Here is an 11,768-nt window from a genome sequence, read left to right on the forward strand (position 1 = left end):
TAATGGGAGGAAATCGTAAGCTTTCCAAGCATTATACTGTACTACCGCGTACACACGCTGTAGGTAGTAACAGCAATAAAGCTGAACGCGTCACGACGAACGCGTTTCAAACGTTAACGTTAGTTACAATATTGATTCTAGGAAAACGATATAGGTGTTTTATATTGTAGTTCTCTATACATCTTTGCACGAGGAAAACGTAGCTGATGCGTAGCTCTCTTTCCAATTGCTCTTAATTTGCGGTCCCTTTCCACCGTTTGAATAATCGATCGAACCCGTGTTGGTACCTTCGATAGATCGATAGAGAGAAACCGTACATTTGGAACTCGGAAATATCAGTGGGAAGAGAACAACATTGGTCAACGGTCGTAAATTGATCGCGATAGACGGATCACGATCGGAACAAACACGAAACGGAGGAAATTCGATCGGTGGTTTACAGAGAAAATGAAAAATCGAGCACAGAGGGAATCGGATTTACAAAGGGAGAGCGATTCGATACGTTACTTTGAGAATCCAGCCAGAGTTTCCGACTTTGATCGTCTTCGGGTTTCCTTCATTTTCGCAATTTCACGCGTGTCTCGTGTCTCGTGTCATCTCCTCTAACGCTATGCCACGCCGCGCGACAATCGCGATTACAAGCGATTCACGTGATCTTTGCATTATCTTCGCGTTATCTTCGCGCAGCCGTCACTGATTTATTTTTATTCGATCATTTGCAATTCCTTTCAGATTCGACGAGTTCCCGTGCCTATTTCTTCATTTTCTTTCGAAATATCTGATTGTTGAAACGCAGATTTCTAATTATTCTACAATACAATCCGAACAAGTTCGCGTTACCCATAAACCATGCGACATTCAAGGCAAAGCTGACAACTTGTGAAACTGGTCGTCTTTCATCAGATTTCTCAAGTAGTCTCTTATCGATAAGATCCCATCGACCCGAACGAGCGATCACCCGGTTGAAAGCTGAATCGTCGCGTCGCGTCGCGTCGCGTCGCGTCGCGTCGCCTCGCTTTGCGTCCTCAAACTCGTAAATGTCGTTCTTCTAACGTACCAATAGGCTATCGTCAAAGAAAAAATTGTCGCAATCGTCGACTGCTACAGAAAGTAGTACAATTGAAGAACGGCAAACAAGTGTTTATCGTCTACCTGTTGCCACGCAAATGGCTGTGTGTTACCACAATACGATACAAGCGTTGCGCAGGATATCTGCGTACGAGTTTGTTCCTATAGGTATACCAACAGGCACGAGCGGCGTGTTCGGACCGTCGTTTGTTCGAGGAAAAATAAACGAATTATAATTCTTCGGTTATTACTCGATCGAGCCCAAAGAAAGTCGTCTTCTCGGATATTTCAAGTATACACTTATCGCGTATAATCGTTGTTCACGGCCATGAGCATATGTTAACGACAAGCAAGCGTCGATCGGTATCCGAGGCGACAGCTAATCGCAAGAGTACAGCGGATCGCCAATCCACCTAGTCAACCAAATGCCTAGTCTGGTTTACTCAATTTCGAGTCCAGTGCCGTTAACGCGAGAAACTATCGAACAGTATCGAAAGATGGACTCGTACGTATAGATTCCAGACTTTGCTTCGTCATTTTCTCAACGTTTCCGGCATCAAATGAAATCCATGTAATCGTAAGTGCAAACTGGAGTCGACGCGATTCACGCGATTCATGCGATTCACGCGACGCTCGATAAGGCAAACGAGAGGATTCGAAGAGGAAAGGGTACAAGGGGCCAGGGGTAAACGGAAGCCAAGAAATTTCAGGTGTATCGTGGGCTTGGTTATTATCAGGCGGTGATCACGGTGTTGTCTCAACGCAAATGTATCGCCAGCAAGAATCACGCAGCGACCGTAACGAAGGTACCTCCACTAATTCCTTGGTACAGAGTCAAGAAAGAAAGCCGAGCGTGTCATAGCGCTACACGTGGTCGGAGCATGACGAGCTGAAACGAAGCGAAGGAAATCAAATGCGCGCACGCCGATATCTTGCACCAACCAAACGTCGAGCTTGCGCCTCACCTCTCGGGGTTCGGGCCCGTCCCGATTCTGCCATTGGCTGCGTCGAGTTTTCTCTCCGCCGAACGATCATGCACGGCACTTGTGATCCATAGGATGCGATCCGATCCGATCCGATCCGATCCGATCCGATTCGATTCGATTCGATTCGATTCAAATTCAATTTAATTCAATTCGGTTCGCGTCGATTCGACGAGCACCGATCCGTCAAAGGCGCAGCCAATGTCTATGCGTAAAATCACCGAGAACATCTCGATGTCAACTTCCGAGAAACTAGAGTTCTTCCAATGATCTTTCGATTATCGGAGAGTAAGTTTGGAATAAATATGGATGAATCGATATCTACGTACGATGCGAAATCAAACGAAGCAAGGCACCTAGGCGCATAGAGGCGGCGATAGATATTTAGATAGAGGGAGAGAAGCTGTGAGAAGGAGGAACGGAGGAAAGGAGAGAAGGAGAAGAGGAGGGAAGAAAAGAAGGAGAGATCGAGCAGAGTCGCGCGAGAGTTTGCGGCTCGCAAGATACTTCAGGAGCCGCGTTCGTGTTAATCCGTCGCGGCCATAAGACACGATGGTACGGATACCGAGCTGCTCAATTACGCCTGGATTAACAGTGCACGAGGGGTTCCCCTCCTCCCCCGAGTACTCCTCACCTAGAGAATCCGTACTCTCAGTGTCCCTTGCACGCTCTCCACCTCGTGTACAATCTACCAGGGCCTTTGAAACGCTATATAAAGTGACAAACTTGCTCGGTGGCGCTGTATTAGCGTTAATACGGTACCACGATCCAGTCGGGTAATAACAGTCGGATAAAATCGAACCGATCGACGATACGGTTTTTGACTCTCGTGTCACCCCGACAACCTTCTCGTCCCTTCGTCCGATCTTCGGCATACGTGTTACGCGCCTTTCCGTTCCGGAGTCGTGCGTGTCCGCTAGATCTCGTCGAGACTTCCTCGAATCGTCGCGAATTCGAAAGAAAATCTTGCCGGGCCAACTTTGGCTCTTTCGTCTTTCGCCTTTCACCTTTCGCCTTTCGCCTTTCGCCTTTCGCGTTCCGCGTTTCGCCTCGCTCTCGTTCAACTATGGCCCATCTCGGAACACGTGTTTGACGACATCCTATTCGATAGGAGCCATAAGATTCTCGGATCGATTCCAAACTACGGACAAAAGGTACGTGGACTGGCAATTTTCCTTCTCTATTACTCTCGCGTGTTCCGACAGCGAAGGTTTCCGCTTCACGGGAACTCGTGGCTCCGAAATGCCGAGTGTTCGTCGTGCTCGATCTGGTGCCTGCGCCGGCTTGCAACTGCTTTCGCGCGTCTCTTCTCGTTTCCACCGGAAATACGCGATACACGCGTCGTATCCTTCCACCGTATCGGCGAGTCGCCATCCTCGTTGCGATCGCGACGTTGCATCGTTTTTGTTGAGTCGCCAACTGACCCGAATAACACCCCTTTGAGAGAGCTGCCCGCTGCTGATCGGACCCTTCTCGTCCGGCCGTCTGTTTGCTCGTTTAACCGTCGCGTTATCGTTGCTTTTACCAACTCAAGATTGGCCGTATTTTCATCGACGGTGCTAGTCTTACGCGCCTTTGCCGACCCCTCGAGGACCGATGGTTTACGAACGACAACCGTACGAACAAAATACGCGTCGATCGAGATCGAGATGAAACGCGTACGATATGTACGGGTATCGGCTCGGCCAACGCGCCGTGTACCACCGTGAACGGCTTCGCTCGATTATTATAATAAAATTCCGTTCGGTTTATCGTGCCGCCCATCTCTCCGAAACGATAACGCGTATTCAGCTGCACGATACTTTCGATCTGTTTCGAACAACAGATATCCACGAAACGAAACCAATTGCATGCGATTCGTTTGACTTTGATTTTCTTGCAGAACCACAAGTTTGCCAAATATGAATCGACTGGCCGCAATCGTTTACATCCTCGTGGGATTTCTCGGCTCCAGCGCACTCCCTCGAGACTCGACCACTTACGAAGGTTTGTCGTTACATTCGCGGTCGCGCGTAACAATCGCATCGCAACGACTGTTACTTGGTTACGATCATTCACCAGCATCGACCGTGAACCGTCTCGGTATCGATACCGACGCTCTTGACACGGTCTGAGTAGTCGGTGACGCGTCCAACAATCGAATTTGGTTGATCCTCGCATCTGACGCGTCTAGAATGAATCAATGTTTTCAAACTATTGCACTTCCATTGGACGTGTTTCACTCGCAACGTTAATATTCCTACCGGAATAGATTTTTCTGTTACGAGGACGATTAGCTTCACGGTTCAAAGTTGAAAGGAAAAGTTGCCTTCTCGGCACGATATCGGTAACATGGAACGTTCAATCGAGAGAGTACTTGTAATGTCGTTTGCAACCTCGGCCGACTCGAACGCACACGCGAATCGATATAATCGAGCGATGATTCGATACGTCTTCCTTTAGACATGTCCTTCTGGCTGAAGTCGGGTCAGAAAAACCTTCAAGAAAATCTGGCGTATCGAAACAACGAAAACCGCGCGAAGAACGTTCTAATATTCATCGGAGACGGCATGGGAATATCCACGATCACGGCTGGTCGTATATTCAAAGGTCAAATCAAGGGCACAAGCGGCGAAGAATATAAATTAGCTTTCGAGAAGTTCCCCAACACAGGTTTCGCCAAGGTACGTAAATGCTCGTGCGCGCGCTTACGAGTGCAACGCGAGTATCAATTTCCTCGCGTACGATACGTGAATTTCCTCTTCTACTCGCAGACGTACAACACCGACAAACAAGTACCCGACTCTGCTGGAACTGCCACCGCGATATTTTCCGGCGTGAAGAGTCGTTACAGCATGATCGGTTTGGATAGTAAAGCGAAATACGATCATTGCGACGAAACCGTAAACGAGGCGAGCAAAGTGACAACGGTCGCGGATTGGGCGCAAAAAGCGGGCATGGACACTGGTGAGTCGTCCGCTTCTACTTTCTAGCCATCTCCTTTTCTCTTCTTTTCTCTCCTTTCCTCTCCTTTCCTCTCCTTTTCTCTCCTTTTCTCTCCTTTTCTCTCCTTTTCTCTCCTTTTCTCTCCTTTTCTCTCCTTTTCTCTCCTTTTCTTTCGCCTCTTCTCTCGTCGTCGCGTCGCGCGTCGCGCGTCGTCTCGAAAGGGAAACTCTAAATACTCGAAAGAAAAGAACATTCGGAAAACCTGTCAAACGTCGACGGAAGAATGAAATGCACGCGAGGCGACTACGAACTTGCATAGGAATATCTTGGAATTAGATTCTACTTACAATTATGACGCGCCATGGTGGCGTGACTCGCCAGGATGCTCGTTCGCCGGTCCAACCGATGATGGGAAAGCAGGAGAAAATACGTGTCCGCGCACGATCGCAACCGAATATAGTATCAAACGCGCAATGCTCGTAGATAAAAGGTACATACGCATCCGACGCGCTGTCACTGCCACTGCCCTGCGTCTCACCGCGCCGCGACGACCGGGGCTGGGCCAGCTCATGGTCAACTACCGGTGTTTAAACGTTAAACATCAGTATCGAATAGACCTTGTCGAAACGAGCGCGAAAACGACACGTCGCGGGAGGTCACGAGTCGACCTTCCGTTTTATATAGGGCGTAACGCTCGTAACGCTCGTAACGCTTCCAGCGTAACGTTTCTAACTCTTCCACTGGAATAACGACCGTTTTCTTTGCCGCTCGGAAACCGCAGTGGAAAACCTTGTCCCTGATCCTTGCTTCGCTCTATTTTCCCACCCAACTGAAACCGACAGGAACCTCCGCACTATTCAGAGACGTTGAAATCGTTCGATCTAGGATTCGTCACTACAACCCGTATCACGCACGCCACGCCAGCTTCTCTGTACGCGCATACCAATAATCGCGATTGGGAATGCGACACTGCGATTCCAAAGCCATACAAGTACTGCATAAAGGATATATCGAGGCAGCTGATCGAAGATGAACCTGGAAGGAAATTTCAAGTAAGACGAGAACCGTAAATTATCATTGCTCGTCCACTCTTGCCGAATCTCTTGGTCGAAACTCTGTTCCGTTTCAGGTAATGATGGGCGGTGGTGCGCAACACTTGGGCTTGCCCATGGATCCCATAGATCCGGACACATGCGTCAGAGGAGACGGTCTAAATCTGGCCGAGCTGTGGACTCGAGACAATCCCGAGGGAAAACTGGTAACCGACGCTGAACAATTGATGTCCATCGACATCGCGAACACCTCGAAAATTCTCGGAGTTTTCGCGGCCAGTCATCTTCCTTACCATGCAGTCAAGACGGATCAAGTACCTAGTCTAGCCAATATGACTACACAGGCAATTCGGCTACTTCGGAAAAACAAAAACGGTTTTCTTCTAATGGTAAGCAACATTCCTCGAAATATTTTCAATTATGTCGCTATGAAATTCAGAGAACCTTTAAAACTACGCAGATACGTGTTATCTTTTCAAAGACGGAACTCGACGTATACAAACAAACGAATAAACAAATTAAAGTAAAGTAAACTGAACTGAAGTGAACTGAACTGAACTGAATTGAACTAAACTAAACTAAACTAAATTAAACTAAAGTAAACTAAACTAAACTAAACTAAGCTAAACTAAACTAAAGTGAAGGAAAGTTAAGTAAAGCCGGTGAAGTCGCGATGCAGACATACACTTACTTCCTTTCTTTTTTATTCTTGGCATCTTTTCAATGAAAACATTTCCGTATTGTACATGTACTTTCGAGGGTATTTTTATAGAAATACCGACAACATTTTCATTCGCTACGAAAGTTCCGCCGTGTCGTATCTTTGTCTTTTCCGACGCTTCGCAGGTCGAAAGTGGCAAAATAGATATAGCTCATCACCACAACTACGCGAAATTAGCGTTACGAGAAGTTTCGGAGCTCGAGGAAGCTATACTGGCAGCCTTGCAACAAGTCTCGCTAGAAGAAACCTTGATAATCGTAACCGCCGATCATTCGCACTCGTTCACGATGAATGGCTACCCGAAGAGGGGAAACGATATTCTTGGGTTCGGCAGCGATCCAAACAAATCGAACGTTACGACCTACGAGACGCTCAGTTATGCCAATGGGCCGGGTTTCTTTTATCACAGACGTAACGACAGCAACAACGTCAACGAAACTTGGAGGGACCTCGATCAGGATCGGACACGCGACCAACCTTTCTACGCCCATATGGCCGGTATATACATCAAGACCGAAACGCACGGCGGAGAGGACGTCGGTGTTTATGCAGCAGGTGAGCACGGCTCAGCTTCCGACTACGCGGCAACTCTACCTCCTCCAGTTCCTTTTCCCCTGTCCAACCACCGCGCCATCCGTCATCGCTTGCCCGCATCCATCGTTTCTTGGTTTCTCGGTTCCCCCTTTCTTATCGCTTTGCCTTTCTACACGCCGCCCGTGATTGCTATTCGCGCAATACCGTTCGAGCCATCCAACGCGTCGGAAGTCGGAATGGTCGATTAGAAAATTGGTTTTTCTTTCAGGTCCGTATTCCCACTTGATTCGCGGTACCTTCGAACAAAATTACATCGCTCACGTGGTAGCGTACGCAGCGTGCTTCAACGATTGGCCATCTCATTGCGACGATGCGTATCATCGTTACTTTTACCAAGTGACCAATTTGGGAACCGCACACGAAAGTTGCCTCTTGTTCGCTCTTTTATCGACAATGCTCCTCCTCTTGATCTCCTCGCAGTTCTAATCCTTCGGTAGTCGCAACACTGCCATACTTACTCGAATATCACTTGCTCGTTCCTGCACTCCTTCTTTCCACCCTTGTTTCGATACTATTAATACCTTCCGTGCCATTCGTTCCACGCGCGTTCTATTATTAGCTCGTATTCGTACGGGACAATACGTTTCAGAGGGCAAATACGTTCCGGGTCTCGTCGTTCCGTACACTTGGAAACTACTCCCATACGTCGTTGGGATATTCCGCTGTAAATAATTCAAGTTAGGTATCTCAGCGTAGTAGATAAGGCGCTTGATACGGATCGTGGTATTGTATTTACGCCTGTACAAAGCTACAAAATCATCCTGTACGTACCTACCTAGACGTTACGCAACGATCGACGATTACATCGAGAAAAATTATTGAGCCGAACATTCGTCCGAGCTGATCGCGGCTAAGGAATACCTTCTCGGCGCCTATATACGCGTCACGCGGTACTCGTTTGCTCAACTACGATATTTTTACGGATTCGAACATGTCCGATTATTTGTTCGTTGCCTAGCGATTTCCATTACTTGTCCGCACCGACGCAACCTTACTAATGCGTAATAAATGAATAATAATGCGCTCGTTACTCGTTGCAATCTACAAGTTTCATCAGACACAAACAAATAGATGAACGGAATGACGGATAACTAGTTATCTAGATGATAGGTAGATGGATGGATAGGTGGATAGATAGATAGATAGATAGATAGATAGATAGATAGATACCTACATAGATAGATATGCAAATGAGGACCGATGAATGGATGGATGGATGAATGCGTAAGTAGGTAGACGGAGAAGGGAGAGAGAGAGAGAGATAACTGCGCGATCAAACGTTTATTTTCATAGAGCCAATTTTGAACGTGCCAGTAGGTAATTAATCTTGTGCGAACGACGTGAAAAATTCGCTGTTTCAATATCAATACACGAGATCGATTGCATTTTCGTCTGTGATATGTACATATGTGCTATATGAAATTCGCGTCGCCTCGATACGAGAGCGTTTCCCTTCCTCCTTCTTACGTTACGACAAAACTACGTACCTAGGTAAACGAGTAGTGTACTGTACAAGTGGTTGCATAGACGCCGTGCTATTCGACAACCACGCGTCGCAGGGAAGCGGTGCAAACTTCGATTCGCGCGTTTGTAAATCTGCGGAAATAAAAAAGACTCGACAACGATACGACAGATGAATAGGACGAGAAAAGTTGGAGGAAACTGCGCGACGTTTCGAACGAAGAGCGATGCTACCGGATATAATGCGACAGCCAGTCTTTAGTGGACGCTTTTAACGAGTCGCTTTTCGCGAGCAGCAACTCACGAACGAATCGATTTACCTGCAACTATAGCGACGTAATAATTCTTGTATATCAGTGGATTTGTGTCGTCGCTAACAAAATTCCGGTCCGGTTTAATCGATGCGAATGGATTTCGTTGCGGTTCCAAAAGAACCTCGACCTCGCGATCGATAGATTTGATCCTACTAATTTCCCAAAAGATTTCGTTCGCCGTGTAAGACGTGACGACGACGGGTGTCGACATCCTGGAAAATTCTCGTATCGTTTCCGGCCAAGTGTCCTCCCCCGCGAAACCTGTTTTCCTGTACAGGCCGGGATTAAACGCGCAAATCAGGTCGGGCCTCCCCTCCGCGTGCTCGACTCTGTCGCGAACGAACTCGTGATAGAGCGTTCTCGGTCGAAACCGAACGTCCACGAGCCTATCGGCAGCCTTGCACTCGGGGCACAGGTTCACTTTCGACAGAAGATTCGCCGGCACGCCGTTCGGCAATTCCAGCTCTGGGCCGACCAGTGCCAATCGGAGCCTTCTCAGCTTCGGCAGAAAGTGAAGAAACATCCGCTCCCAAACGTGCAAGTTTACACCCTCGAATTGAAACTCCGCCCCGAGCACGTGCACGTTCAGCTCCGGTTTCTCTCGCCATTCGGAGCAACAGATCTGCATCGCGTACAGAGTGGTCAGAGGGATCGTGCAAACGTGCGACAGCATGGCATACGTGTAACAGTCCATTTCGCGGTAATACGAGCAATCTCCGTACACGCGATGCGTCAACTCGTCGAAATTGGTGCCCGGGAGCGCGAGCTCGCCGCCGGCGAGCCGTTCTCGCCCCCTCGGAATTTTCGGATCGACGTGGCCGTGGTTGTGCTGCAAAAACAAACACCTTCGCAGCACCTGGAACTCCTTGCACCACTCGTCGTGCGGTTGCCGGTGATGCCGGCAAAACGACTCCATGCCGCAAGCCGCGCAACACTCGAAATCCTCGGAGAAGCGACGACAGATCCGGCAGACGCGGGGATACAGGACGATCTCCCTCTCCCAAAGTTTCAACGGCCTGCCGCTCTTCGATTCTAGGATCGCGAGCAACTGCAACCTGTACACCCTGTACCGTTCCGCGTCGAGCCGTTCCTCCGACTCGACGGACATGGAGGCCGCGAAGGACGAGCGAATTTCCGTCAGTGGTCCGCACAAGTCGCGATGCTGCCGCAGCCCCTGCGCGCGATGCACCGGCGAACAGTACGAGACCATTCGGCAGCGTTCGCAAAACACTTTCGACCTCTCCAAGCAAACCGCGCAAAGGCTCGGCACGAACACGAATCGAGGCTTAACGGTCAACACCAACCTCGTTTCCTCCTCGTCGCTCTCGTCGATCGACCAGGATGTCTCGAGATCCTCCGACGAGCGTCCGCGAATCAAAGGGTAACTCAGTCGCGAGTGCACGTCGATCGGGACGTTGCTCGCGCGATCGGCTCCAATTTCCTCGCTCTTGGACCGAGCGTCCTCCTCTTTCGCTCTACTCTCGTCCCGACGATTCCTCGCGTTGCCACCACGGCCGTTGCCGTCCGCTTTCGATAACCGACAACTTTTACTTCGGCACTTCTTACGGCCCATGCTTCCCACTTTTGCTTGGCCAGAAATCTGTATCGTTCAGACGTCTCGTTTAATTCGATCGAATCGAATTCCCGTGCGGCGTCATTTATTTCGCTGTTCCTCTTCGCATTTCCTTGAAACGCTCAATCGTCGAAACAACCGAATCGACGATTCATCTTAAAATGTCCGAAATAAAAAGTAAACTGTCTTGTTCTCGTCGTAAGAAGCGGTGCGCGTGGCGATCGAAGATTTCGATTTTATACAAATATTTTCCGAAATTCCGACCAATGGAACAAATTTTCAACGAAACTTACCGTATCGCGCTAAACGTATAAACGTAGACGAATACAGAGAATCGCGACGCAAGTCCGCAACCTGTGCAGGCCTAGGGCAATCTGTACGATGCACCACCAATATCCGTCAAAGTCTATCGCGATCTATTGTCGGGGAGCAGCTAGTTCGTGGGCACTATGCCCATTGCCCGGACCAAGGTATTTCAAGCTGCGCGCCTCGAGTGTCTGTACATTGTTCATTTGCGATTACCAAGCAGATCCAGCTCTAATAACATTTCACTCTCTTCGTAGTCGGAACAAATTCAATCGAACGGAATCTATAGCTGTTCATTTCAATACGAAAACTCGAGTTTTATGCGTCAGAGCATCTTACCTTGTAAACGACGAATGCGTCCTTTCAAATTACCGCATCAATTAACAATAATCGCATTCTGCATCTTCATCGCGCGACAAATAATACTTTTTCGTGCCGCGATCGAGTGTCAATAAGGGGACCGGCAATAACGTTCGAAACGATAAATGTATTTACCTACGACACATTGTACGCATCGCCCAATGCTATCGAGAGATGGCGGTGTGGTAACGGTCACCGCCAATTTTCCGTATCGTGTACAAATGCATACTAGATATGCATATATGCATATTATATTGTTACATTTATGTTAACAAACCAAACGAAATGTCTTCCGTATCCTATAGCATTCCGTATAATGTTCCAGAGACGCGTGCGTTTCTTATCGACCGAAAACTCCTCCACGCGATTCAGAGGTACAAACGTGATGGCGCGCTACCGAACGTTCGTTGT

The 11,768-nt window shown here is 48.5% G+C and overlaps 2 protein-coding genes across 7 annotated transcripts; one reads left to right on the plus strand and one right to left on the minus strand.

The window, feature by feature from the left end:
• The first annotated feature begins 2,517 nt into the window (after positions 1-2,517).
• Positions 2,518-8,728, plus strand: LOC116430083 (alkaline phosphatase 4-like). Of its 2 annotated transcripts, XM_031983750.2 has the most exons (8): positions 2,523-3,205; positions 3,934-4,037; positions 4,494-4,714; positions 4,805-4,997; positions 5,862-6,028; positions 6,106-6,417; positions 6,875-7,304; positions 7,552-8,728. In XM_031983750.2, the coding sequence occupies exons 2-8, from the start codon at positions 3,953-3,955 to the stop codon at positions 7,767-7,769; spliced, it is 1,626 nt and encodes a 541-aa protein (XP_031839610.1). In that variant the 5' UTR covers positions 2,523-3,205; positions 3,934-3,952; the 3' UTR covers positions 7,770-8,728. The 2 variants fall into 2 exon arrangements, with proteins under 2 accessions (XP_076224585.1, XP_031839610.1); XM_076368470.1 differs by lacking the exon at positions 7,552-8,728 and having other exon boundaries at positions 2,518-3,205; positions 6,875-7,531.
• LOC116430084 (uncharacterized) lies at positions 6,716-11,693 on the minus strand. 5 transcript variants are annotated; one of them, XM_076368472.1, is made up of 3 exons: positions 11,337-11,693; positions 9,125-11,188; positions 6,716-8,005 (listed from the first exon to the last, which is right to left on the minus strand). In XM_076368472.1, exons 2-3 carry the CDS (start codon positions 10,689-10,691, stop codon positions 7,977-7,979), a joined length of 1,596 nt encoding a protein of 531 aa, XP_076224587.1. In that variant the 5' UTR covers positions 10,692-11,188; positions 11,337-11,693; the 3' UTR covers positions 6,716-7,976. The 5 variants fall into 5 exon arrangements, 4 of the variants coding, with proteins under 4 accessions (XP_076224587.1, XP_076224586.1, XP_031839612.1 ...); XM_076368471.1 differs by having other exon boundaries at positions 9,125-11,228; XM_031983752.2 differs by having other exon boundaries at positions 9,125-10,846; positions 10,985-11,693.
• Between the last annotated feature and the right edge of the window lie 75 nt (positions 11,694-11,768).

This window comes from Nomia melanderi, chromosome 6 (assembly GCF_051020985.1).
Source record: "Nomia melanderi isolate GNS246 chromosome 6, iyNomMela1, whole genome shotgun sequence".
NCBI lineage: Eukaryota > Metazoa > Arthropoda > Insecta > Hymenoptera > Halictidae > Nomia > Nomia melanderi.

Excerpts from the sequence above, each read along its gene's own strand:
- LOC116430083 (XM_076368470.1), top strand. The coding sequence starts at position 3,953 with ATGAATCGACTGGCCGCAATCGTTTACATCCTCGTGGGATTTCTCGGC. Across the intron at positions 4,715-4,804 it reads CCAACACAGGTTTCGCCAAG|ACGTACAACACCGACAAACA; the intron begins GTACGTAAATGC and ends TTCTACTCGCAG. Across the intron at positions 4,998-5,861 it reads AAAAGCGGGCATGGACACTG|GATTCGTCACTACAACCCGT; the intron begins GTGAGTCGTCCG and ends CGTTCGATCTAG.
- LOC116430084 (XM_076368472.1), bottom strand. The coding sequence starts at position 10,691 with ATGGGCCGTAAGAAGTGCCGAAGTAAAAGTTGTCGGTTATCGAAAGCG. Across the intron at positions 8,006-9,124 it reads TTACGTCGCTATAGTTGCAG|CGGAATATCCCAACGACGTA; the intron begins GTAAATCGATTC and ends AATTATTTACAG.